The sequence below is a fragment of the Manis pentadactyla genome, chromosome 15, assembly GCF_030020395.1.
Source record: "Manis pentadactyla isolate mManPen7 chromosome 15, mManPen7.hap1, whole genome shotgun sequence".
In the NCBI taxonomy this organism is placed as follows: Eukaryota; Metazoa; Chordata; class Mammalia; order Pholidota; family Manidae; genus Manis; species Manis pentadactyla.
The window spans coordinates 81590330-81613392 of NC_080033.1; the positions used below are offsets into that span (position 1 = coordinate 81590330).

Here is a 23063-nt window from a genome sequence, read left to right on the forward strand (position 1 = left end):
TGAACCAAGGTGACCTCTGAGCCCCGTGTGTGCCCCTCCCCCTCAGCCTCTGCAGAAGAGGAAAAGAGCCAACCGCCCCTCGGCTGTGCGTGCAGCTGCGGCCTCTGCCTCACTCATTCTCACAGCCACAAGGGGCACGGGGCACAGCTCCGAGGGCTGCGTGCTCACTGTCGTGCACGCCTTGCCACTGCCATGCAAAGGCGTGTTTGCTGGCACCGCTCGCCAGGCTGGTGGACGGAAGCAGGCACCCACTGGGGGAGGGCAGCCTTTTAATTTCTGTAAGAGCCCCTGACCACCTTACCTTTGAAATAAATTCAGTCACTTCAGAGGAAGATTTGGTTACTGATGTTATTGAAGAATCAGACCACAAGACCTTAAAAACAAATAAACAAACAAACCTTAAAAACAAGACACCACATACTTAGTTCACAGCACACCTGTCCAGGAACCCTTGGCTGGCACAGGTGTGGCGGGCACAATGAGCTATGGAGAACTGCACATCTGGTGAGTGGTGCTTTTACACATCCTTTGACTCGTTACAGAAAACATCACATAACTCCAGCCCATTAAAGCTTAATGTCCTGCGTTGCACAATTGTTCAAATATCACCAAACCACTCCAACATGGAACATGGTGTCTAAGGCTGCTCCTGAGTTCTAGAAAGCAGCCGATTGCTTACAGGTGCCCCTGCATACCCTTCAAGGGGAGCCCCTCTTCTTGGGTCAATCAACAGGATCTGGACTCGGCATTCAGAAGTTACCAGAAACCAGCCCATTCACCTAAGCAGCCAGTGCTCAGGCGTCAGGTGCCATGGACACACTGAAAACTGAGACAGGGCCTGGCCCTCAGGACAGCTGGGGACTGCACAGGGGGCATATCTGGGACAACAGGCAAGTGGCCAGTCCAAGAACAGCAGAGGTGGCCTTCCATCAGAGCAGGGGTGGGCAGCAGGAAGCACTCGGCGAGAAGGCACAGAAAGGGCTTTCTGGAAGAAGTTCTACAGTGTGATGCAGACCTGGGCACACGCCTGGTCTTCCCCACCTGCACACAGGACAGGGTGGTTTCATTTCGTGACGTCATGAATGCCGGTGTCCCCAGGTGGACTGGGAGCCCCTGGGGTAGGGCGGTGTCCTTCCGCAGCCTTCCCCTGCACTTACCCAACACTGGCCACCCGAGGGGCTGACGCGAGGGGGAGGAGCCGGGCATAGCACATCAGAGGGCTCTTCTGCCCCAAGAAAAGTGTGAGCTGAATGAGCTGGACTCAGAAAGGCGAATAAGAAGCCCGCTGGAAGAATGAGCCGCAGGGGGACAGTGGGAGACGAGAAGGGGGCAGGAGCCACAGCAAGAAGGGCTGAACCATGGAACCTGAACTTTCCTCTAAAATCCAGAAGCCACCGGAGGATTTCAAGTCAGGAAATAAAATGACCAAATGAATTTTATTACCAAAAAAGAAAGTATCATACTAATTTAATGCAGACTGGGGAGACAAAAGCCCTCTCCATCCCCGCACCCGCCCTCATCTCCTGAGAAGCAGCCCGGCGTGTTCGCGGATGGCCGCCTGGGCCTGGAGGGTCAGCCGCCTGCCCCTCGTCTGCCGGATGCAAACCAGTCCCTTTCCAGCTCAGCAGCTGTCACACCGCACAACCACTAAGGCGTCTGCTTCATCAAGTCCCCACAGGATACAAGCTCATGGAGACAAGGGATGCCTTCCTCGTCCTGAGGTCCCAGGGCTTCCTGGAACGCCAGCAGGCAGGCCATGGCACTCTCTGAACAGACGTTCCTTGCTGTCCAAACCTAATCAAATGCTGTGACGCTAAAAAGTTTCCCAAGAGCAAGTGCTACCACACAGAATATCAGCAACATCTATGATTAAAGGCAAAAACTTCCCGGTCACAAATATGTGCCCGAAAGTACTGTGGGCATCTTGTGTCTTTCCGAGAACCTGTGCTGTGGAGCGCGGCTCTCCCCGCTTTTCCTGCCCACGACACAGAACTGCTTCCGGTCTGGGTCTCTTCTCGCGCCCCTTCCACCCTGAGGTGCCATGGCCGCACCGAGCCAGCTAAACACGGACTCCGGCCTCTGCACAGTGCACCGTGGAGACCATTCTGCACACAGACGATCTACTTCCCCAATCGGGATGCACGGTAAGTAGGTGCAGACCATCTCAGGCTGTCTGCTCCTGCTTTTTTTTTTTGGCAAAGCAGTTGCTATTTCAGCCTATGGCAGACAGAAAACAAGGACTGGAAACCAAGAGCTCGCTCGCCACAGGCTGCGTTCATGCCACTCCGATTTGCCCGCTGAATGGCTCCCTCAGACCAGAGGAAGGGACAGGCCCCAGGAGGGCTGTAGACGTGGGGGGACGGCCTCCATCAGGCCACATGCTGGAGAGAGACACTTCCCATCAAATCCAAGAGGGCTCCGAGCGTGAGCTCCCCCAGCCTCACATGCCCCGGGAGAAGACACGGCCCGCTGGGTGACGGCACAGTACTTCCTACTGCGCGTCCTCGGGCCCTGCTGAGATAGACTCTGACACGTCTGAAGCATACACAAGAAGCAAGCCTACACAAAGCAGACGCACGCTGCGGGGAATGACACACCAGGGCCTCAGCCCTCTGACTTGCTCCTCAGCCGCATCTCCACAGGACCGCGCTCTGCAGCTCACGCAGCAGCGTGGTCTTCATTCTGTACAGAACAGGCCAGCCGGAGGCCCCCGCCTGCTGCTTATGCCGCACACTAAAGTCACCGACCGACCCCCGGCCTCAGAGGGGTGCCAGAGCCAGCACGGACACAGGCAAGGCAGGCACGGAAGGAGGCAACCCGTGGGAAGCACAGGCCATGCAGGAGAAGCAAGCTGCGCCCGGACTAAAGAGGATCACTGCTGCCCTTAGTGAACAAGGGAGGAGCGCACCGCTGGGACCAGGCCACTGTATGAGAAAGGGCAGCAGGAGACGCACGCGCAGAGGCCGAAGACAAGGCAGAGGGAGGCGCTCCCTTGAAGAGATGGAAGGTGAGGTAGTCTTCCACGAAGTGGACTGAAACATCAAAGGGAGAGAACACAGAAACAGCAAACGAAGGACCAGTCTTGAGGGCTGATATGCAGAAGCCAGAGTTCCAAAATAAGGATGCCAGGGAGCACGGAGAGGAGGAAGGCAAAGGGAGGGTCAAGACCAGGCCCCAAAGGGACACGAGTTTTGAGATTGAGGGCCCCCGAGTCCCAGGACCCTGGTGACAGCAACACTACTCCAAACACACCTCCACGTCTGAGAAATGTGCAAACACTGAGACTACCAGAGGCCTAAAAACTGCCAGCAACTGTAAAATAGGGCATGGGACAAGTCAGGATCCAAAAGGTTATGCTTCTTCCCCAGCAATGCTGCCAGACAGTAAATGAGCAGTGCTCTCAAAGTCCTAAGGAAAAGTGGTGTCCAAGCTAGACCTGTGACAGGCCAGGGTTGAAAGATCAAAACATGACAGAAAGATCCCCAGAAATGAAAGCTCTCAAAAACTGTGCCTCCCAAGGACACTTTCTGAGAAACTAGCAGGACCAACCCAGGGCAGAAGATGACAGAAGACCTGAAAACAGGACGGGGCCAGAGGGAGGAAGGGCCCCCGGTGATGGAAGGGGACCCACATGGCAGCCAACTGTCTGGTTCCAGACCCCAGAGCCAGGGTGGGGCAAAGCCGCAGCTCCAAAGACAAACGGCATGTACTGGGGGAGTTCCTGACAACCAGTGAGAACTTCAAGGGGAAAGCCATGTTCTAAGTACTGTCCCTAAGCAAAACACAAAGAGACCATTAACTCCAGGGAAAACCACTGCTTGAGGGGAAAAGTGCCCAGCGCACACCCTATGGTTACCACAGGTGCCCTGGCAACACCCCCCAAGATGCGCATCAGGAGAGCGAGCACCACGAACGCCGGACACTCAACTCTGCCCAAGAGCGACCAACGCGAACACAAGCTAAATTTAAAAATAGCAGCCTAGACCCATCCTCTGCTAATAGCAATAAAATATTCAGAATAGTTAAGATTGTTCTGACACGAAAAAATGAACTTTAAAGAAAAGATAGAACACTAAAATTAATGTAGTGTCTGGTAAGGATGAACTAAAAAGTCATTTCTACTAGCATTATCCCCTGGTCCTTTTAGGGCAATAAACTACAATCTAACCAGTGTTTCAAGGGTCTGTTTGCCTAGTCTTTTGAGACTTTTTCCCCTTCCTGTCCTTCATGTGTAATGAATAAGGTTTATTTATAAAAGTGTTAGTTCCTCAGTTTCTCAACAGTGAACTCGAAAGCTGGTAAAATTTGGGTACTTCACATGTACATAGTTCCATGTTGATGTTATATTTAAAAGGATTCTGCCCCTTGCTTCCTGTATACTGATCTGATTTCCTCAGGAACTAGTAACTTGCAATCATAACATCCTCAGCAAAAACAAAACTCACTCCATGGAAAAGAAGAGGAAACTCAACTCCTGTAAGTAACCTTTCCTTTGTATCCTGGAAAACAATGATACATAAAAACTAAAACTAGAAATAAGGCTGAGAAAACTGCTGAAGTGGAGTGTCATTTATTTCTCCATGAATAAGTGATGGCTTTCAGAAAAAATGTTTGAGTCTTTCTACACTGTCAGCCATAGACGGTCATATCCCGTCAAGGTACGGCAGACACTCCTGGTGAAGTTTGTTCTTCTGGTCACAGTGTAACAGCTCTTTACTTCCACATACAAAAGACAACCTATCTAAAGGACAGTTTATTTAATCTTCATTAGTTATGGTTCTGTGGACAAAAACAAAGGTTTAATCAATCATCACTCAGGTAATTTCTTGAAGTTCTATTGAGTTATAACTGAGGACGAGCTGCATGTAAAGGGTACAAGTTGCTAAGCTTCGCCGCGTCGCCGCGTGTCTCTCCCCACCAACCATCACTCTCACCAATGTAACGGAACCAGCCGTCCCCGCCAGGGGCTTCCTCCTGCCTCTCCCCACAAGGCCATCCGGCAGCCTCTCCCTGCACACACTCTGAATTTCCCAGAACTGTATGTAAACGGACTCATTGGATATATACCCCTTTTCTGGTGGGCGTCTGGTTTATTTTCTCACAGCACGATCGTCTGAGTTCCATCCATATTGCTGACTGTAACATAGCTCACTCCTTTGTGCTCTGAACTCTGGTGTGACATCAGATATGACATCACAGTTTATCCATCTCGTGTAGACAGATACTTGGGGATTAGAGCTGTTAGGAATGCTCACGTACCAACCTTTGTGTGAACACGTGTTCTCATCTTCTTTGGGTAAATACCTAGAAGTGGAACTGATGGGTCATATATTAGGGAAATGTTCAACTTTTTAGAACACTGCCAAACTGTTTTCCAAAGTTGTTGTACCTTCTTACACGCCCCTAGCAGCGTAGGAGAGCCCCAGTACCTCCCCGGGCCTGCCGACCTTGGGTGCAGCTGGCCTCTGTCCTGCCGGCCGTTCCAAGAGGCATGTAGTAGTGTCTGGCTGTGGTTTTAGTTGGTGTCCTGATGACTAGTGATGCTGAGCATCTGCTCACAGGTACTCTGCCTTCCAGACATCTTCCTTGGTGAAGTGTCTGTTCAAAGCTGTGGCTCATTTTTTATTGGGTTGTTTGCTTATTACTGGGTTTTGAAAGTTCTTTATACATTTTGAATACAAATCCTTTAACAGATGTATAATTTCAAAGTGTTTTTTCATCTGTGGCTTGTCTTTTCATTTTCTTAACAGTGCCTTCTGAAGAGCAAGTTTTAAATTTTGATGAAGTCTAATTTATTTATTTTGTCTTTTATGGATCATATTTTTGGCATTACCTAAGACATCTTTGCCTAGTATCAGTCACCAAGTGTTTTCCTATGCTATCTTCTGGAAGTCTTACAGGTTTAGGTTATACATATTTAGGTCTATGATCAATTTTGAGTTAATGTCTGTATAATAATTTTGGTCAAGGTTCGTTTTTTTGGACAGGGATGTCTGTTCCAGAACCATCTGTTGGAAAGATCTTCAGTGAACTGTCTTTGTACCTTTGTCAAAAATCAATTGTCCATTTACATGTGAGACTAATTCCAGACTGTTCTGTTCTGCTGATCAGCATCTCTATCTACCCTTTCGGCAAGGCCACAGCTCAGGGTTCCTGTGGCTCAGTATGAAGTCTTGAGGTTCGGGAGTATGGGTCTTCCAACCATTCTCTGCTTTTCAAAACGGTTCTGACTGCTCTTCCCATACACATTTTAGAATCAACTAGCTGATTCCAACACAGCAAACACCTTCTCCTAGGTCTATTTTTGAAGGGGAGTCCAAGTTTAAAGACATGCTAAGCCATCGTCTCCTGGTACTGCCTGCAGATCCCCCCCTTTGTAGAGCAGTGGCTGCTCAGCCAGGAGCATGGCCGTGGCGAGATGCCAGAGGCGACACACCCCACATGCAGCTTCACCTTTCTCACGTGACAGCAGTCCTGGATCCGAGCACACGGGTAACACGCTGGCATCCTTCAGGCAGCCACTCGCAGCTGGCCAGCACCGAACAAGCACACAGCTTATGCTGCACAGTGTGCTTTGCACATAACAGGCAGACTATTAAAAAAGTTGGTTCTGTCTTTCCTCTGGCCTCAAGTCCCCATCCAGCAGAAGCAGTTTGGGCTGTAAGCGCCTTAGGCACAGCAAGCCCATCCCCCAAGCACAACTGCTGGACAGCCAGCGCTGCGAGGGCCATCACTGCCCTAAACACAAGAACACTTTCATTGGTTATCTCATCAGGAAAGCTGTTTTAGATACCTGAAGCCTTTTCTAAACACTAAAACTCTTGAGCTTCAACGTTTAGGGCAGAAATGCCCTACGTTAGCTCCATGTGACGGCTGTCTGTCAACCCCCGCCAGCAGTGTCCCGGGCAGAGGTCTCAGGTCCGCACCCGGCCTCCAGGCTGCCAGCTCCGGGCTCCTCCTGTCGTCGGGCTTGCTGTCTGAGGACTCAGGGCGCCGTGTCCCCGTCCCTGCCGGCCTGCTGCCCCTGCCCCTCCTGACCACAACTCCCTCTCCCGTGAGAGTCCATGAGAGGCCAAGTGCCTATTTTGCCAAAGCTCCTTTCTTCACAGAGAGGCTGCGGGCAGTCATGGTGCACAGTTACCACGTCTCATGGAGCCCGAGTAATGGGACCAGGCATTGAAGGGCAAATCAAAGCCCAGTGTGATCAGACAGGCTGAGGGGCTCCATGCTCAGCGGCCCCCAAACAGGCAGCTCCCGTGGAGGCAGACAAGGACCACCACCGGCCCCTCAGGGGCATCAGAGGAGCAGAGGGGAGCAGACAACACACCGAAGGCTCCAGGGGCCCACTGGGCTCCTGATCCCTACCAGGCCCTGAGGACAATGGGGTTCCAAGGCCTCTGTTCACCAAGACTTGGGTGTCAGTAGCAAGCTTTAAACCACCTTTAAACCCACTTCCGAACCCACCTTTAAACCACCTCTCCCACACATTCTGAAGACACATCCAGAGCCTAACAGCTGATTCTCATGATGCAGCACTTCCCAAATCAAGTGAACATTTTATCTTTTTAGTGGTAAAAGTATTTAAAGCATTTTGATGTATCTACACTCTTTCAAAAATTAGTAAACTACACATAGTGTAAATAACATGCTAGACAGTAACTGAAAACTTTTATTCCTACTACTCCCCAATAATGCTGGAAGCAGATTTCCTTTATTAATCAATATTCAGGGGTCAAGGGCAAACCTTAACACAGCATGATGGGCAGGTAACAATGCTGGGGACACGACTGGCCAGAACACGTTTCTGCAGTTAAGCAAGAACAAGAAACTAAGTTCTGGTCAAAAAAACATATGCAGCTGTGTCCAGTGGGTGCTTTTAAGAGAAAGAAAACCCTTTCTCCTCCTCTTCCTCCTGCATCTTGCTGCCCTGCAGGACAGTGTGAGGACTAGAGCCCTAGCTGCCGCCTCGGATCATGAGGCACAACGGCCGCATCCTCAGGGTGTCCAAGGGTCAGCCGGAGGGAGCCTGGACCCTGAAGGATCTCGCTGAGCACAGCTTCCTGTAGCTGGTGGTGTTTCAGTCACTGTTATCATGGGGCTCTGATCCTAATACACAGTGAAAATACAATTTTCACAATTCTCCTCTTGAACCAACGAGGCGACCAACCACCAGCAGCTGAGAATGTCGCTCTAGGGCACGTTCACCATAGAGACCCCCAAGGTCAGGGATGAGCTGCCCCCCAGGCCGGAGATGGCCCACCCCCGGGGCCCAACCCAGCTTTCTGTCTCCCACGGCACAGGCACAGGGCTTTGAGAAAAGGCCCCTTTTATTCAGATAAATAAAAGTATTCATGGTAATGTTTCCTTCCTACCCCTTCCAGGAGAAAAGGGGAAAAAACTTAGCATCTTACCTCAAAGGAACATTCAACATTTCTTTCGTTTTTTGTGTGTGATAATCCCTTCAGGTCTATCTTTTCAACACTCACTGTAAAAGTAAAAAAAAAAAAAATACAAACAAACAAAATTATAAAAATGAAATAAAACCTTTAAGTACATGTGACTTTAGCATTTGATAGTTCAGCAATTTTCAAAGTAATGTCCAGCGCTCTCAGACTCTTTGTGGCATGCTTGCCTGGAACAAGAAATCACAAGGACGGCAAAATGCTGTCATACTCAAGAGCTGAGGGTGAATTTAAAAGTACAACAAAAAAACAGGCAAAACGTAAAAACAATTACAGAAGAGAACGGCACTTGAAAAGAGAACAGAAGTTTATCTGAATGCATGAGACTCTAGTTATAACTGCAAGTTAGTCATCATCTCTTCCAATTTCTGAAAAACGAATATTTAACGTTCTCAACTGTAACTGTTTCAGACACAGCTGCGCAGAGTCTCTCGTTTGGATCTTCTTGTCAACAGAATACAGCCCATCCTTCTAGAACAGGGCCAGGCTACATGTGGCCAGGGCAGCGGTGACAGAAAAGACCCTGGGACTCCTAACGCTGCCTCTGCAGAATATGACAAGGACAGCCAGAGGCTGCAGCAGCACAGACAAAAGGACAGACAAACTGCCGCGAGGGCTCTGAGTCACCCATCTCGCCACGCCTCCCCCTTCCCACGTGCAGTGTACTTCTTTTCTCCTCAAAAACAAAATGTTGCCATGAAGTTTTTAAGCACTCAAACTTAAGTCTTAAAATGCAAACTAAGTTTGTAAGATGTAAATATTTGAGCACAAACATTTGTTGAGGGTAAAATGGCCACCTATCAAATGATATAGTTTCCGGGCACTCTGACCATGTTACAATATGTATGTCCTATTCCTGACTGAGACACTAGTGTTTCTCAAGTACTAATATGTACTTTTTTATAGGACGAATAGTCAAATAATCCACCTTTTATGGAGAGCCAGGAAGACCACAGCAGATGAGGCAGGCTTTAATATGTGAGCCTCCTGTACTTACATTTACTATTTCTGAGCAGTCATTTGGCAGTATACTATGGGGATTTCTACAGATCTTAAACCTAACCATCCACTGTGGAATACTCAATGAAACTTAACAGACTACTGTGTTAGACTCCCCAAAGACGCTTTATCTCCTGATCTGCCACATCAATGTTTTCCAAAGTCTTCTCCGAGGAACACGAGGCCTCTAAGATGTTCAGAGCCACCCTCAAACAGCTTCATGGTCAGACTCTGGAGGAAATACCTGAGGAACTATTCTTGTAGACTGTCTATGTACAGTAGTATGTTAAAGGCTCTGAGAAGTTCTGCAATGCTAAGTATTTTTATTAGCAATCACTGCCCAGTTTTTTTGGCCACAGAACTCTTTCTTCCTCTGATGTGTGTGAACACCCCAGAGAACATGTACCTTGTAACTTGCTTTGGAGAACGTTCTGACTGCGCTGCCCAATACCACAGCCGCTGACCACGTGACCATTTAAATTTGTACTAATCACAATTGAATAAAGTTAAAAATCTAATTCCTTGATTGCAGTAACCACGTTCTAAATGCTCAACAGCCGTGTGTGGATAGTGGCGGCCATGACCATACAGCCGGGGCACAGGGTGCTCTGCCCTCATGGAGTGTCCCGCTGGGCAGCGCTCAGCCAGCGCTGCCCTCCGCCCGCTTGAGGCATGGTTCCGCTACCGCGCGGCAAGCCATGCCACTTATCACTGTATCGTCAGTGGCTGCTTCCCACCCATAATGGCAGAGCCCAGTAGCTGTGCTAGACACCATGTGCCTCCCACGCCAAAGGAATTTACTATCTGGACCTCTGTGAAAAACCTTGTCCATCGTGCTCTAAAATCAACGTTGGTTCACTTGCCAGCACATCGTACGAAGCCCTTGCTGTGTACACTGAGGGTGCAACGGTGAACGAGAGAGAGAGTCCCACCCAGATGTTACAGTCCCCTAGGGAAGACCCTTCGCTTGCTTAATTATCCTTTTATAGGCTTCCCAATTTTGCAAAGTTGCATCAGGGTCTATATGCATCTTGGGAGATACTAGAACCCATTTGGTTTAGAGTATTTTATGCTTAAAATAGCACCTTACAGGAAGGAATTACTCCAAAAACATTGGAATGTTTGTTTCCTTTCTGGCAAAACAAAGAAAGCTCTGCGTTCAGAGGCACCATGAACTACTCACTGTCCCTGTCTGGCTCCTCAGTCAGGCTGCGAGCAAATACACAGCGTTTATGTTTCCCCAACAAGTATTCACAAAAGACTTAGCCCACAGTGACATCATTCTAATCTGGATCTTTTACCTGTTTAAACAACAGAATGTACAAAGTCAATGAATACAGAAAAATAGAGTCAGCATTTTCATGTACCTAAATGTTCTAGGACTGAACATGAGGATTTATGAAAAAGAGTAAAAAGAAAAAAACCCCATCTGGACTGAGAGTGGGAAGTGACTCATATCTGGACAGGAAAATGTGAAAAGCAGATGAATGTTATTCAGCTGTTTTCAAATAAAAGAGGCATTTTGAATTAAACTCCAGGAGTGAAATATTTGCAGGATCTCTTCAAAACTGTTGGGCCCACCGACGTGGCGCCTCATCCCACCCCTGCCATTAGCCTGCGGCCGCCGCCCATTCACCTCTTCCTGCCAGGCCTGCCGGCCAAGGCCCAGCCTACAGTCAGTCACTCACTGGGTCCCTCCCGGCGCCCTCCTGAGAGCAGGGGCCGTGGTCAAGGGTCTCCAAGGGCAGGCCGAGGGGGCTCTGGAGAGGGAGTCCTGACAGGCAATGGGCGGAGGGAAGAGCGGGGCTCTGGGGTGTTACTTAGGCTTAAAAGGTGTGCAAGCGTGCCCTCCACTTTGGAGCTGTTAAAGACCATGATCATAAAAACAAAAACATGAATATATGCTTATATTACTGCCTGAAAAATTGTACATGTAGCACAATTACAGCTGTTAAAAATGTAAAAGAAAAAGACTATAACTGAATTATGAAAAATGATAGGGATAATTTTGTTTGGTGGTAGAATTGTGTACTTTTCCCCCAAATTTCTGCAATGTGGCTTTGTTAGTGTAAAGTGTAAACATACATGCATACAGACATCTATTTATGACTCACTTAGAAGTCTCATGGTAGATATGGCAGCCCCCGCCTGTCACTGCCACAAGGCCCATCACTTACTGAGGAAAAGTGTACAAACATATCAATTTCTGGGGTGATATCCATCCATTGGAAGGGGGAGACAGAGCCCAGGGTGCGATACAGACAGGCTCTGTGCCCCGGGCTGCTCCCCAGGGAGAAGGGGACCAGGGCTGGGGTGCAGACGGGCGCCGGCGCACCAGGGCACACAAGGCTAGCCAGCCTGCTCTCTAGGGCTGGGATGAGAAAGAAAGGATGATGCACTTCTTCCTTTAAAAATTTTGCTTGTTCAAGCATTTTCTTCATTCTCCTCAAATCTGACAAATTAGATCAATCACAGAGCCCTTGATAATATGTACAATTGCATTGAACTACCATTTTTATTACTGGATCAATACCTAATTTTAAGAACCAATAGACTAATGTAATTGAAGAAAGATGGAGGGAAATTTATGTATAAGAGCGAGCATTCTGCAAGGCCTGAGGCAGGACCTGGCAATCTGAGGAGGTGGGGGAGCTGGCGAGGAGTCGCAGTGACTTAGGACCATGACCGACCCAGAGGCCACACAGCCAGCAGGTGCCCACACCAGGCCCAGGACACATTCTCCTGATTTCAGGCCAGAAGCTCCCAGTTTAAACTGCCACAGCCTAAGGGCCACCTTGCTACCAAGCATCTTCAGATGAGCTACAAAGCTGACTGTCTCTCCAGTTCTTGTGAGGCGGGACACCTGTGGATGAACCATGGCTTCACTGTGTCCCGAGAAGGAGGCACTCCCCTCAAATGTTTTCCCTTTCTACCCTAAAGTCTTCTGGAAAATCTGGTAGTTGGAAGTGTCATGTCAGATATGTCTTTTACTTGATTTCAATGTATCGTCACTGAACAGTTTAGTTCTTTATACCCAAGAACAAGAAACTGCTTCAAAATTACCAAAACTACAATAAAAGAAATCCATGGTAAAGAGGATAGAATTTATGACTGAGGAAAAAGATGGAAAATGATTTTCCAGCACAAACACCTCCTTCCCCTAATTCTATACAACAGAACTCAATGTCTTAATTGAAATAAAGAAGCTGAACCAGGATAACATTTAAGATGTTTCTTGCTTTAAATTTTTATTACTGAAACCGAGTTTTCATTTAAAAATTGGAAATTGTATTCTTAACAGTCTCAGCTGAATACATACGTTCCCCAAGTGTCAGCTCACTTTCCCTCACCCCACCCCACCCCCCGTCGTCTGTTGACGGGTAATTTTTAGAAGCACTGCTTTTTTCAGTTGTTGTGGAAATTTGAACACTCACGACTATACTAATTAAACTGGTCCTTCTTTCCTACATCTTTTTAGGACACATCATGTTATATTTAAGAATTCTATAATTTATCTTTGATTTTTTTTATCATCAAGCTTGCATTAATCTGATTTGTTAGTTCTCCAGAAATAGAGTTAGAAACACAAGAAGTGTGTGCTGCAGAAAACACAGAGCTGAGAAATGCTCTTTCTAAAGAAGCAAAATGAAATGAACCCATCTGTACTTCACTGGAATGGCTAGAGACATGGCACTTGACCTCAGGGGACTGAGGAGTCTCACTTATCTGTGAAGTAAGGCAAGCATTTTATTCAGCATTACTATATCCTTGGCACACCATGGGCCACCAACAACATGAGAATCACCCAGTTCAAAGGGAAGGGGCCCCCGGGGACAGGGACATGGTGATCAAGGCCCGGTGTGACAGCACATGGCATTTGAGGAATCTGGTTGCAGCTGGAGCCAGGGACATGAAGCGAGTGTGGCAGGTTCCAGGGCCACCCACAAACCCCACGAGAGGCCTGCTCCCAGAGGGCCGAGGCAAAGCATGGGCTCTACAGCCAGGCTCAGCTGGAAATGTGACGATTTCCCGCTCAGGGACGTGGGACAGTTATTTAACCCCTGGGCAAAGGAAGAATGGCTCCTCCTTCATGGGCTTGTGGCTTCAACTGGGTGGACATGTGATGCTGCCAAGGAGGGACCTGGTGCTGGTCGGGCTGTATGACATCAGCTGCTGCTGTCCATGCTGCCATGACACAAAGGACAGGCGTCTCTGCTGGGAGGACAGACTGCAGAGGGGAACCTGTGGGCGTCAAGGAAGCTGGAAGCCTGACCCAAGACGGTGACTGCAATGATGGGAAGAAGAAAAGGCGAGGGTGCTCCGGGCCGGACAGCCGAGACCCCTCGCCCGGGACAGGGGCTGTGCTGGTCTGCGGGTTTTGCTCCAGGTACTGGAACTTGGTGCCGATCGCAAATGCTGGAAACCCATTGCAGGTACAGCAATGAAAGGATGGTCCACTCCAGGAGCACTGAGACGCGGGCAGGCTGCCTAGTGGGAGACAGTCCGTGGCTGGCAGGAATCCTAGGGTTTGAGTCCAGGAGAAAGAAGGGTCTCAGCTGGACTCACAGTCATTGTCAGATTGATGGTGGCTACAGCCCAGGCTCCAAGACACTCAGACAGAGTCACCAGGCAGGGGACGGAAAAGCCCCTCCACAGCACTCGTGCTTCCGGGGCAGGCAGAGGGGCATTTCGGAGGCAGCAGGGCGGAGGGAGCAGGAGGAAACCAGGGGGCGGGCAGGGCCTGCCACACTACTTACTGCATTGCATGTATGCCATTTCCACAACTTAAAAATGTAAAGAAACCAGGGAGGAGTGTGGGGTCACAGAGCTGAGTATAGAGAGTAAAAGCCAGTGTGTCACTAACAGTGTGCTGCTAACTACACAGCAAGGAACCACACCAACGGTGCCTGGGGCTTGTCTCACGGCCGGCTGGGGCAGCCCCGAATCCTCGGCATTTACCAGGTTCCAATGGGCAAATACCTCTAACATGGCTGATTTCACACTATCAGTGTGACATCAAGAGGCTAAAACATCTCATGGCCACTATCTGGCTTTAGCACAGCACTGAACGGCACAGTTGCTGGGTCCTTACATTTTATATGAAGTGGCTCACTATTCAGAGTGAAGCCTGACAGGTTAGATGTGCACCGTCATGCGTGGCCTCTCTCAGCTGGGGTCCGTAAAGACAACTCAGCCCTCCTGCCCTCAGGAAGCCATTACGGAATGAATCAACTCTACACCTGGGTCTCTAAATACATTTTCTTTAGGAGATGTGTAACTCTGTGTTCTGCAACTCAAAAGAGGATCCCTGGCTAAGGAAGGCGGAAAACAACCAGTTAAAAAAAAAAAAAAGCACAGAAGTAAAGCAAAAGCCAAAAGAACAACTTTCTTTGAAATGCATTAAAAACAAACATTGTCTTGATGGGTGGAGAATGGGCAGAGGAGGGAAGAAGTGAAGTGAAGTGAGATGGCGGGCTCTGGGCAGTAGACAGTCAGTGCAAGAGGCTTTGTTTTTTACTACATGTTTCAAAGTCTCTGTAATACAATGTTAAATAAATAGCCCATAGAGAAATCAGAATTATCAAGGCTTCTCAATTCCAAACTGAGTGCAAACCAAGAAAGGGAATGTACTACTGGTATTTTAGAATTCAGGTTTCGTTACAATTCTTGGATTATTAGAATTCATGTCCCAATCCTCTGGGTGGGTTTTGTTTTCACAGAAACACAACACTGTCGGGGCTCAGACTCTGAGTGCCCGATCCTGTAATGACGCCACACGAGCACAAAACCCTCTGCGACACACAATGAAAAGCATTTATTCACGTAAGAAAAGAACCTGTCATAATTTACAAAATGGAAAATATCTATAGATATAACCTGCATAACAAAAGCTCTTTGGAATCCTTAATTTTTTAAGAATTCAAAAGGGTCACAAGACTAAAAAGTCTTAGAACTGCTAAGTGATCTGCTGTTTAAGTTTAATGACACTCTTTCACTGTCTCACAAAAGGTTAGTTTTTAAGAATTATTACTCAAAGCCCAGAGAACTAAGTTACAGAACATCTTTCACTGAGTGTATTATCAGGAGTAATTTCGACCTCACCTTGTATATTTTACCCGATTCCTGAAATGTAATTAATAGTAAATCCCAGTGACTGGGTTTTGGGGAACCTCTGAGCTCCCCCAGAGTGCATGGTCCCACATGTTCCTGAGTAACCCAGGTCCCAAAGGAATACGAGGCCATCGCCAGATGCTGGGAACTACTGTGCTGGTCTCTCTACTCCTTTACTTGTAAATCTTTACAACAAATAGTATAGAATAAAGGTGACGCTTGCCCTTCATAATATGTGCTCTTAAGCACCACCACCTTGACTTCCCTCCTGTTCCCTTCAGGCTAACACGCGGGCTGGGGAGCACTAGCTCTGGGCTGGCCCACCGGCTGCCCACAGGGCCGGTACTTGTCTGTGACGCACTCCTCCCATCTGTGAAATGGGGCCATTAGGCCTTGGAGGGAGTGCTGGTAGAGCTGAACAGCTGTAACTGAGCTCCCACAGGGCCCTCAGGAGGACCGTGTGGGTCGGTGTGGTCAAGCTTGGTGCACCAGCGAACAAGAGCAGGCAGGGTTTCAGACTCCCTTATGCTGTTCCCTGAGCTTTTATACAAAAGAAATGCAGAAGTCTGACCTCTTTGTAACTTAGAGCACTGAAGATTACCAAGGAAGCACAGAAAATCACTATGAGAGTGGGATGCAAAAAAGACAGGGAGGAAATGCTATGGCAGCCCCCTCAGACAGCAGGCAGACTCTGAAGGGCTGCAACCTCAGCCCAACAGAGCATGGCGAGAGGTGTGCCCAGGGAGGCACACTCACCTGCTCTCCCACTTCTGGACAGAAGAAACCATTATCACCTATGGTCACTGAATGGCGAACCCTGCAGACGACTAACATCTGGCCTCCCGCACTCTCAAGTACCCCAGCATCTGAGAACAGACTGCAGAGCCCTATGGCAGATCTGCCTTCCCAACGCCAAGGTGGCTCGCCTGCCGGCTCAGCGTGCCGAGTGTGCAGACCCGAGGGCAGCAGCCATACAGTTTGCTAGAAAAAAAGGAATGAGAGGCCTTGATAATTCCATCTGATGGAAAGAGCAGGATGGTACAAGGAGGCTGCCCCTCACATTAGGAGGGTGCAGGGCACAGACACGCTGGACCGTGTGGGGACAAAGAGAGCCACACTCCACGGACACTTCTCCCTGGATGACACACAGGAGGAGGAGGGACGACAGCAGGCTTTGGGGGAGAAAGTCCCTCTGCCTGAATGACAACTGTCCGTCCTGGGGGCTGGGCACCCAGTGGTGTATGTAGCGTGAGTGGACTGTGTGCTGGGGGTCGCTGTGAGGATGGTGTGTGCGCACATACATAAACATGGGTGCAGCCTTTTGGACATGGATATTTCCCACACATGACCTCAGTCAGGGATGGGTAGCTCGCTATGATTTTGTCAGAATGGGACTTTATTTTAAAAACAGTGTTTGTTATGCACCTGTGCGGTATGAAGCACTGCACCTGGGACATGGGGGACACAGAAGGGGACACACAAGACCAGTAGGGCGTGGCTCCTGACCAAGCCGGCACAGTTCTAGAAGAGACACAGATGCAAGGAGGGGCGCAAGCCAGCAGAGCGGTGTGGCCAGCCTCGAGCGCCCCAGACTCACAACCCTGTCGACGTCATCCCAGTGCCACCCCAACTTTGCAGACTTAGGGTTCCCCGTGACCCACCTAGTCATGCTCGCCTTCACTCCCCTCCTGGAAAAGGTCCCACCCATCACACAGCTCCCCACACAGGGTTCTGTACCTGTCTGTGGGCTGCAGAAACTCAGGCTGACGTGAACAAGGGTCCCACAGCTTCGTCTGCAGCACCCGCCCCCGTCCCCAGAGCTGCATGACCTACAGGACAGCCACCCTCCACCATGAGCAAGTCAAGCTGAAATGATGTAACAATAAAATTTCAGGTCCTTAGCTGCAGGAGCCACCCTGAAGTGCTCAAAAGGCACATGTGGCCAGCGGCAGCTGAGTCAGGGGAGAGGAAGAACACCCCGCCCCGAGGAGGCACCGCAGGGTGGCACTGCTCTGGAACCCAGGGCTCAGGCCGGTGTGCGGCAGGGGGTGGGCAGGGGGACGACTTCCGCGTTTTCCTTTCTCAGCATCTGAGGCTCACCCAGCAGAGATATACTCATGGACTGCTTGTAGGGTTTAGAGAAAGAAGAGCAGCTCTCCTCACGCCGGGTGGCCCTGGGAGCAGGCGGCCAGCAGCCGGAGGAGCCCCTCTGTCCCCGCAAGCCCTCCGCACGCCCGCTCACCTTTGGAGTGTTTTCCTACAGGTCTCTTGGGCAGCGACTCCTCCGTGGAATGTGCTGATGTGCGCAGTGCATTCTCCAAACTGTTACTGACACTGCTGGTGGGGGGCTCGGGCCTTGGAGCCACCTGAAAGGACAAAAATATGAGCATCTTACTTTCTTCCATTTACTTCATATGGAATGATTTGCGTTGTTATTTAAGAGGCATCTATACTGAATGCAGTTTTAAATTTTCCCATAAAACATGTATTCCTAGTGTAATGATAAGCACTTCCTGAGAAAGACAAAAATTTCACCAATTTAATTCACTGCTGAAATTTAAAAACAGCCCAAACAACTGAGCAGGCACAGGAGTTTGTCTTATGCCAGTGATTCACTGGACTGGACAGAAACTGTCAGCCATATTACCATGAATTATATCCCTGTATCTGAGGCAAAACTTATTTTTTATTTCTTCAGATCGTACACTTCCCTATAAAACTAATTACACAGTAGGACTCAACACAGTCCTTCTATAAATTTTGAGTCAATTATAAACTGCTCTAAAAACAACAGTAAAGCACAAATCTACTTGGAGGGTACATTTTAAAAGAGCTCATTCTAAAATCACCCAAGGTCATTTCTAGGGACTCATCACACAACATGCTTACCCGTGAGAAAGGTGTGCGGCCGCTCGGCACAGGGGGGTTTGTGCGGTGAGCCTGGTGAGCAGGCTCTGGGAAGAGGCCCAGGCGGCCCAGGCTGCAGCCCTAAGAGAGGGGGCAGGGTCTCCACCGACCAGGAAAGCTCTTCAGTGTGCACGAGTTTAAAAAACAAGTCCTGCAGTGCCTGTCCATCCCTCCGCCCCTTTCTCTGGCTTACAGTGAACGCGGCTGCACATAAACCACAGAATGAGGCCAGAAGGCCATGGATGACTTTACTGCAGTAACCTGGGCAGAGGGAAAGAGGCTTTCCTGGGTGGCAGGGGAGGGTACAGTAACTTTCATTTTCCCCCTAATAATAATTAGCAATGGAAAATTTTACAGCCAAAATATATTACCTATAGTATATAGAAGAATAAAAAAAACAATGGTTTAACGTCTTCAGAGTCACAATTTTAGATGTCAAAGTTTCAAAGGATTATAGAGGACAGTTAAGACTTAAAAGTTTATCAAAAGAGGCATGGGCTTTCAAAGACGGAGAAACACACGTGCGTCATCAGCCTTCATTCCTTGGTTTACTCTGTCACTCGGATGGAAGGTGGAGGTTGTAATGTACTGCAAGCCCAGATCTTACCTCCCACATGCAAGTCCGGCCCAGGGCACAGCGAAGCAGAGGGCCCGAGCTGGGAGAAGGGGACAAATGCGGCCCCTGCTGGTGCACAGAGCTAGCACCTGCCCTGGTAACCAGAAGGCAACAACCTGTCACCACAGAGCTGCAGGCGACCACAAGCCCTGCACGGCCTCTCCACTCCCACAAAGCAAAGCACTGCAGACACGTAGAGCACACCTGACCCACGCACGAGACCCCAAGCAAGACGGGGACTCACCACAGTCCACTTAACGGGGAAATTTACATAACCCAAGGAAATCAGCCTTACCCATCCAGAACCCCTCCAAAAAGCCAATTCTTTCAGTAATATTACCAAAATGTTATCAAGGCAGATATAATTTTGAATTACAGTTGACCCTTGAATAACATGGGGGTTAGGGGTGCCAACTCCCCACAGCCCTAAAATCCACATATAATTTTTTACTCTCCCAAAAACTTTACTGAGAGCCTACTGTTGATTTTATGGATTTGTGACATACCTCTGTCTTAATTTTTTCAGTAGGCTAACCAGTTCAACTACAAGGTTTTTCAAATTGTCACAAATCTCTGAAAACTTTTCTGATGTATTTATTGAAAAAAATCATGGACCTGTAAGGTTCAAACCCACTGCTGTTCAAGGATCAAATGTGTTTACATTTATAATTCAACTAAATTGCATCATTTCCCTTAGATATAGCAAAATTTCTTTCCCCATCCAATGGTCAAGAATTCCAGAAATGAACTTCTTTCCTAGTAAGTAAGATAATAGAGTTAATAGGCATAAGTAATTACTCAAAGAGCAAGATTTTTAGTTCCAAACAAATACTACTAGTTTCAGCAAATATTACTTTGGGAAACAACTTAGGCGGTTAATGCTTTAACTATGTATATGTAGCTACGGCAGTCGGTCATCGTATTTGGCCTGACTCATGTCAGCCTGCAGCTGTCTTAGTGATCCTGGTAAGTAATTCTAAGTCCTGGTCCTGAGAAGAGAGGGGCTGAGTTGTCTGGGTAAGCAAACACACAAGTCCCACCTTGCTGGGTGACAGACCTCCCCTGCCCCAAGCAGAGACACTTTCTGCTTGCCCACACCCAAAACATTCCAAACAGAAACCTTTGGGGCTGCGTGGAGGAGGAGGGGAGAGGACACACAACAGCCAACAGCATCTCATGCCAGTCCAGGGAGCACAGCTTGTGAATGGGGACAGCTGGGCACAGACAGTGGTTCTCCACCCTGGCTGCAATGGAGCCCCTGCATGCCACCACTAAGTCCCACCCACCCCATTAAATCAGAGTTTCTGGAGTGGGGCCGATAGTGTTTTGTCCATCAAGCTCCCAGGGGAGTCTAACAGCAGCCAGGCTGCGGACCACGCCAGCCCCACGTCCAGGCATCTGCCTGCATTTGTCATTTGCCATTCCCAGCACAGACCACGAGGCCACGCAGAGGGCAGGAAGCACAGACAAAGCTACAGCATGCAGGTCTCTGCCGCAGCTAGAGAGAAGGGAAAGCTTGTGAGCTGCCCTGTCCAAATGTGTGCGCAGCGTCTGCCACAGACACATGAGCACAAACCCTCTAATGCTCTGACTAGTGGAAAAGAAACACTTGTTTTCCTCAGGACTTTGCCCCCAAGCATTTCTTCTTAGCTTTCCAAATGTTCCCCTTTCCCAACCAAGCCTTTATCTTTACTTTGCTCCTTTGTTTACATTGAAAACTGTCTTCACATGCATTTCTCAGAAATGATGTTTTTGGGGTTATTTTTGGTGAAGTTAATTTGCCCCATGTGACCTCTGCAGTTCAACTCAAATGCTCTCTGACTCATGCTCACAAGCAGCGCCGGTCATGAGCTCAATGTACACGCGAAGGCTCCCCTCGGCCCGCCCGCCCCTCCGCCGCCACTGCTAGGAAGCTGGGAGGAAAGGCCCTTGGCCGAGGAACAAGGCCCACGCAGGCCGGCAGCGTTTCCCGTGAAGTCCCAAGGCCTTTCCTCTGCCATCTTTCATCTCCACACCCCCACACGTGGGGTCCACTCCTGTCACCCTGCTTTTCCCTCTGCTCAATCCCTGCAGCCACAAGAGGGTCTGCCTGGAGGTTGTGGCGCTGGCTGTGCCCTCTGCTCGAGTACCCCCCATGGGCCCCACCTCGGCACAGCCCCCTCACTGAAGCCATCGGCCCGGGGCCATCAGCTTGTGAGCGAGGCCTTCTCGCAGCTAGGCGAGGCAGGAACTTGCTGTTTTCTCTGTGTCCTCTGCACTTCAACGGTGCTGGCACAAAACAGGCCATCAGTAAGTATCTAAAATATATGACTCTATCACCAAACTTCAATGAAATTCAGGATGAACATAACAAAAAAAGTACCTCTATTTCAAAATAAAAATATGACATAAATAAAACAAATAAACAAAATGAAATAAAATCTAGTTGTCCACCATCTGAACTGTGCACTACACAGTTCTCAGTGTAATTCGCCAGGTCTGGTAAAGGATGACAAAGCCGTGGCCTTGAACAAGGGCTGGGCTGAGCACGCTACTCGTCTCAGGGCCCACCCCCTCTGTGCTTTCTCCACAAGTGGTCTGGTCTGTCACCTGCCAGGCACCCATGGCCACGTGGACTGCAGCTCACACCCGGCTCTGGGAGTTAGCCCTCTACCTGTCACAGCTGCTCAGAGACCAGGCCTCTGCATCCAAACTTTAATGTGCAAAATGCCTCCAGATCTTGTTAAAATGCAGGTTATGATTCTGGGTGGGGCCTAAGAGTCTGCATTGCTAACCAGCTGCCAGGTGATGCTGATAATGCAAGAGTATTTCAGACAGAGGAGCTCCTGCGGTCAGTGTTCATAGCCGACAACCTCCTTTCAGGTGGGATGTGAAGGGGAACCTCAGAATGTGCAGAAGATCAGGTAGGATGGCCTCAAACCCTTCCACAGCTAAGGTATGAGATGCCAAAAGCACACGGAGCGTCAGCAGAGAGGAGGGATGCGTGGTGAGCAGCAGGACGCCTGGGTTTCTCTCCCTCCGGTCCTGACACTGCCCAGGGCTTCCTCAGCCATGACATCTAGCAAAACAGGCCTGATGCTACACAGGCTGCTTAGGGCTTGGTGTTTAAAACTCACTTTAATGCTCATGGACAAGAGCCACAACTTTTAGAAGAGAGTTTTAACTTATAAAAATCTACTTCATTGAAGATCATGTAACATGTAGCTGGACTGAAGCAGAACCCAGAACACCAGCTGCAAAAGATAAGCTACTGGAGGCCTAGGGCTCCTGAAATCTTGCTGCACACCACTAAAAGGCATTTGAAAACAGCTCAGAAAAGGCAATGAGCACCCAGAGCAAGAGTTTTAATTTTGTGCCAAAAGGAAAAAAAACAACAACAAGCTGTTTGACAAAGTGTACTGACTCCTTCTCAGAAATACGTATTAAATGCATAAAATACACACGATTGCAAATGAAGTCAATTATGCTGAAAACTTTTATCAGATTCTTAAAAGACAAATGAGCTCCTTCCACATGTTTAGTAAGTGGGTGTCAGGTAATCTGAAGCAGTGATGGGCACAAAGCGTATTTTGAGATGCCCCACCCACTGTGATAGGGAAAACCTAATTTCTGTTGGTGACAAAGTCACAGCGTTGTTAGCACTGCCGCGGGGCGCACTTCCACAACGGTGCCCACACCGTACCCCCAGTCAGAGGCCGGCAGAGGCAGAGCTGTGGTGGGCCCAGCCTCCAGCAGCGTGGGGAGGGCACTGGGCTGGCAGACAAGCCCTGCGATCGGGGACCCGGCTCCACGGCAGGCCTTCCCTGCCGGACCAGAGCACTAAGAGGCCACGAGGATGGCACTGGGCCCAGGACAATCATGCCCTCCCCACTCGCTCTCACCCGGATTCTATTAACATATGCACTACCTTATTAAAAATGAGCCCTGACGGCAAAGTTACCACAAAAAAAAGAAAACTATAGACCAAT

General features: G+C 49.1%; 1 protein-coding gene across 2 annotated transcripts in view; it reads right to left on the minus strand.

The window, feature by feature from the left end:
• Positions 1–23063, minus strand: part of ZCCHC14 (zinc finger CCHC-type containing 14) — a 61558-nt gene that overhangs the window by 16049 nt on the left and 22446 nt on the right. Inside the window, exons 2-4 of one of the 2 annotated variants that reach the window (XM_036924190.2) lie at positions 17815–17938; positions 8412–8485; positions 302–373 (exon numbers count right to left, since the gene is read on the minus strand). In XM_036924190.2, coding sequence (XP_036780085.2) covers positions 302–373; positions 8412–8485; positions 17815–17938 — 270 coding nt within the window. The remainder of the gene's footprint in view (positions 1–301; positions 374–8411; positions 8486–17814; positions 17939–23063) is intronic. The other variant, XM_036924191.2, reaches the window with a different exon arrangement.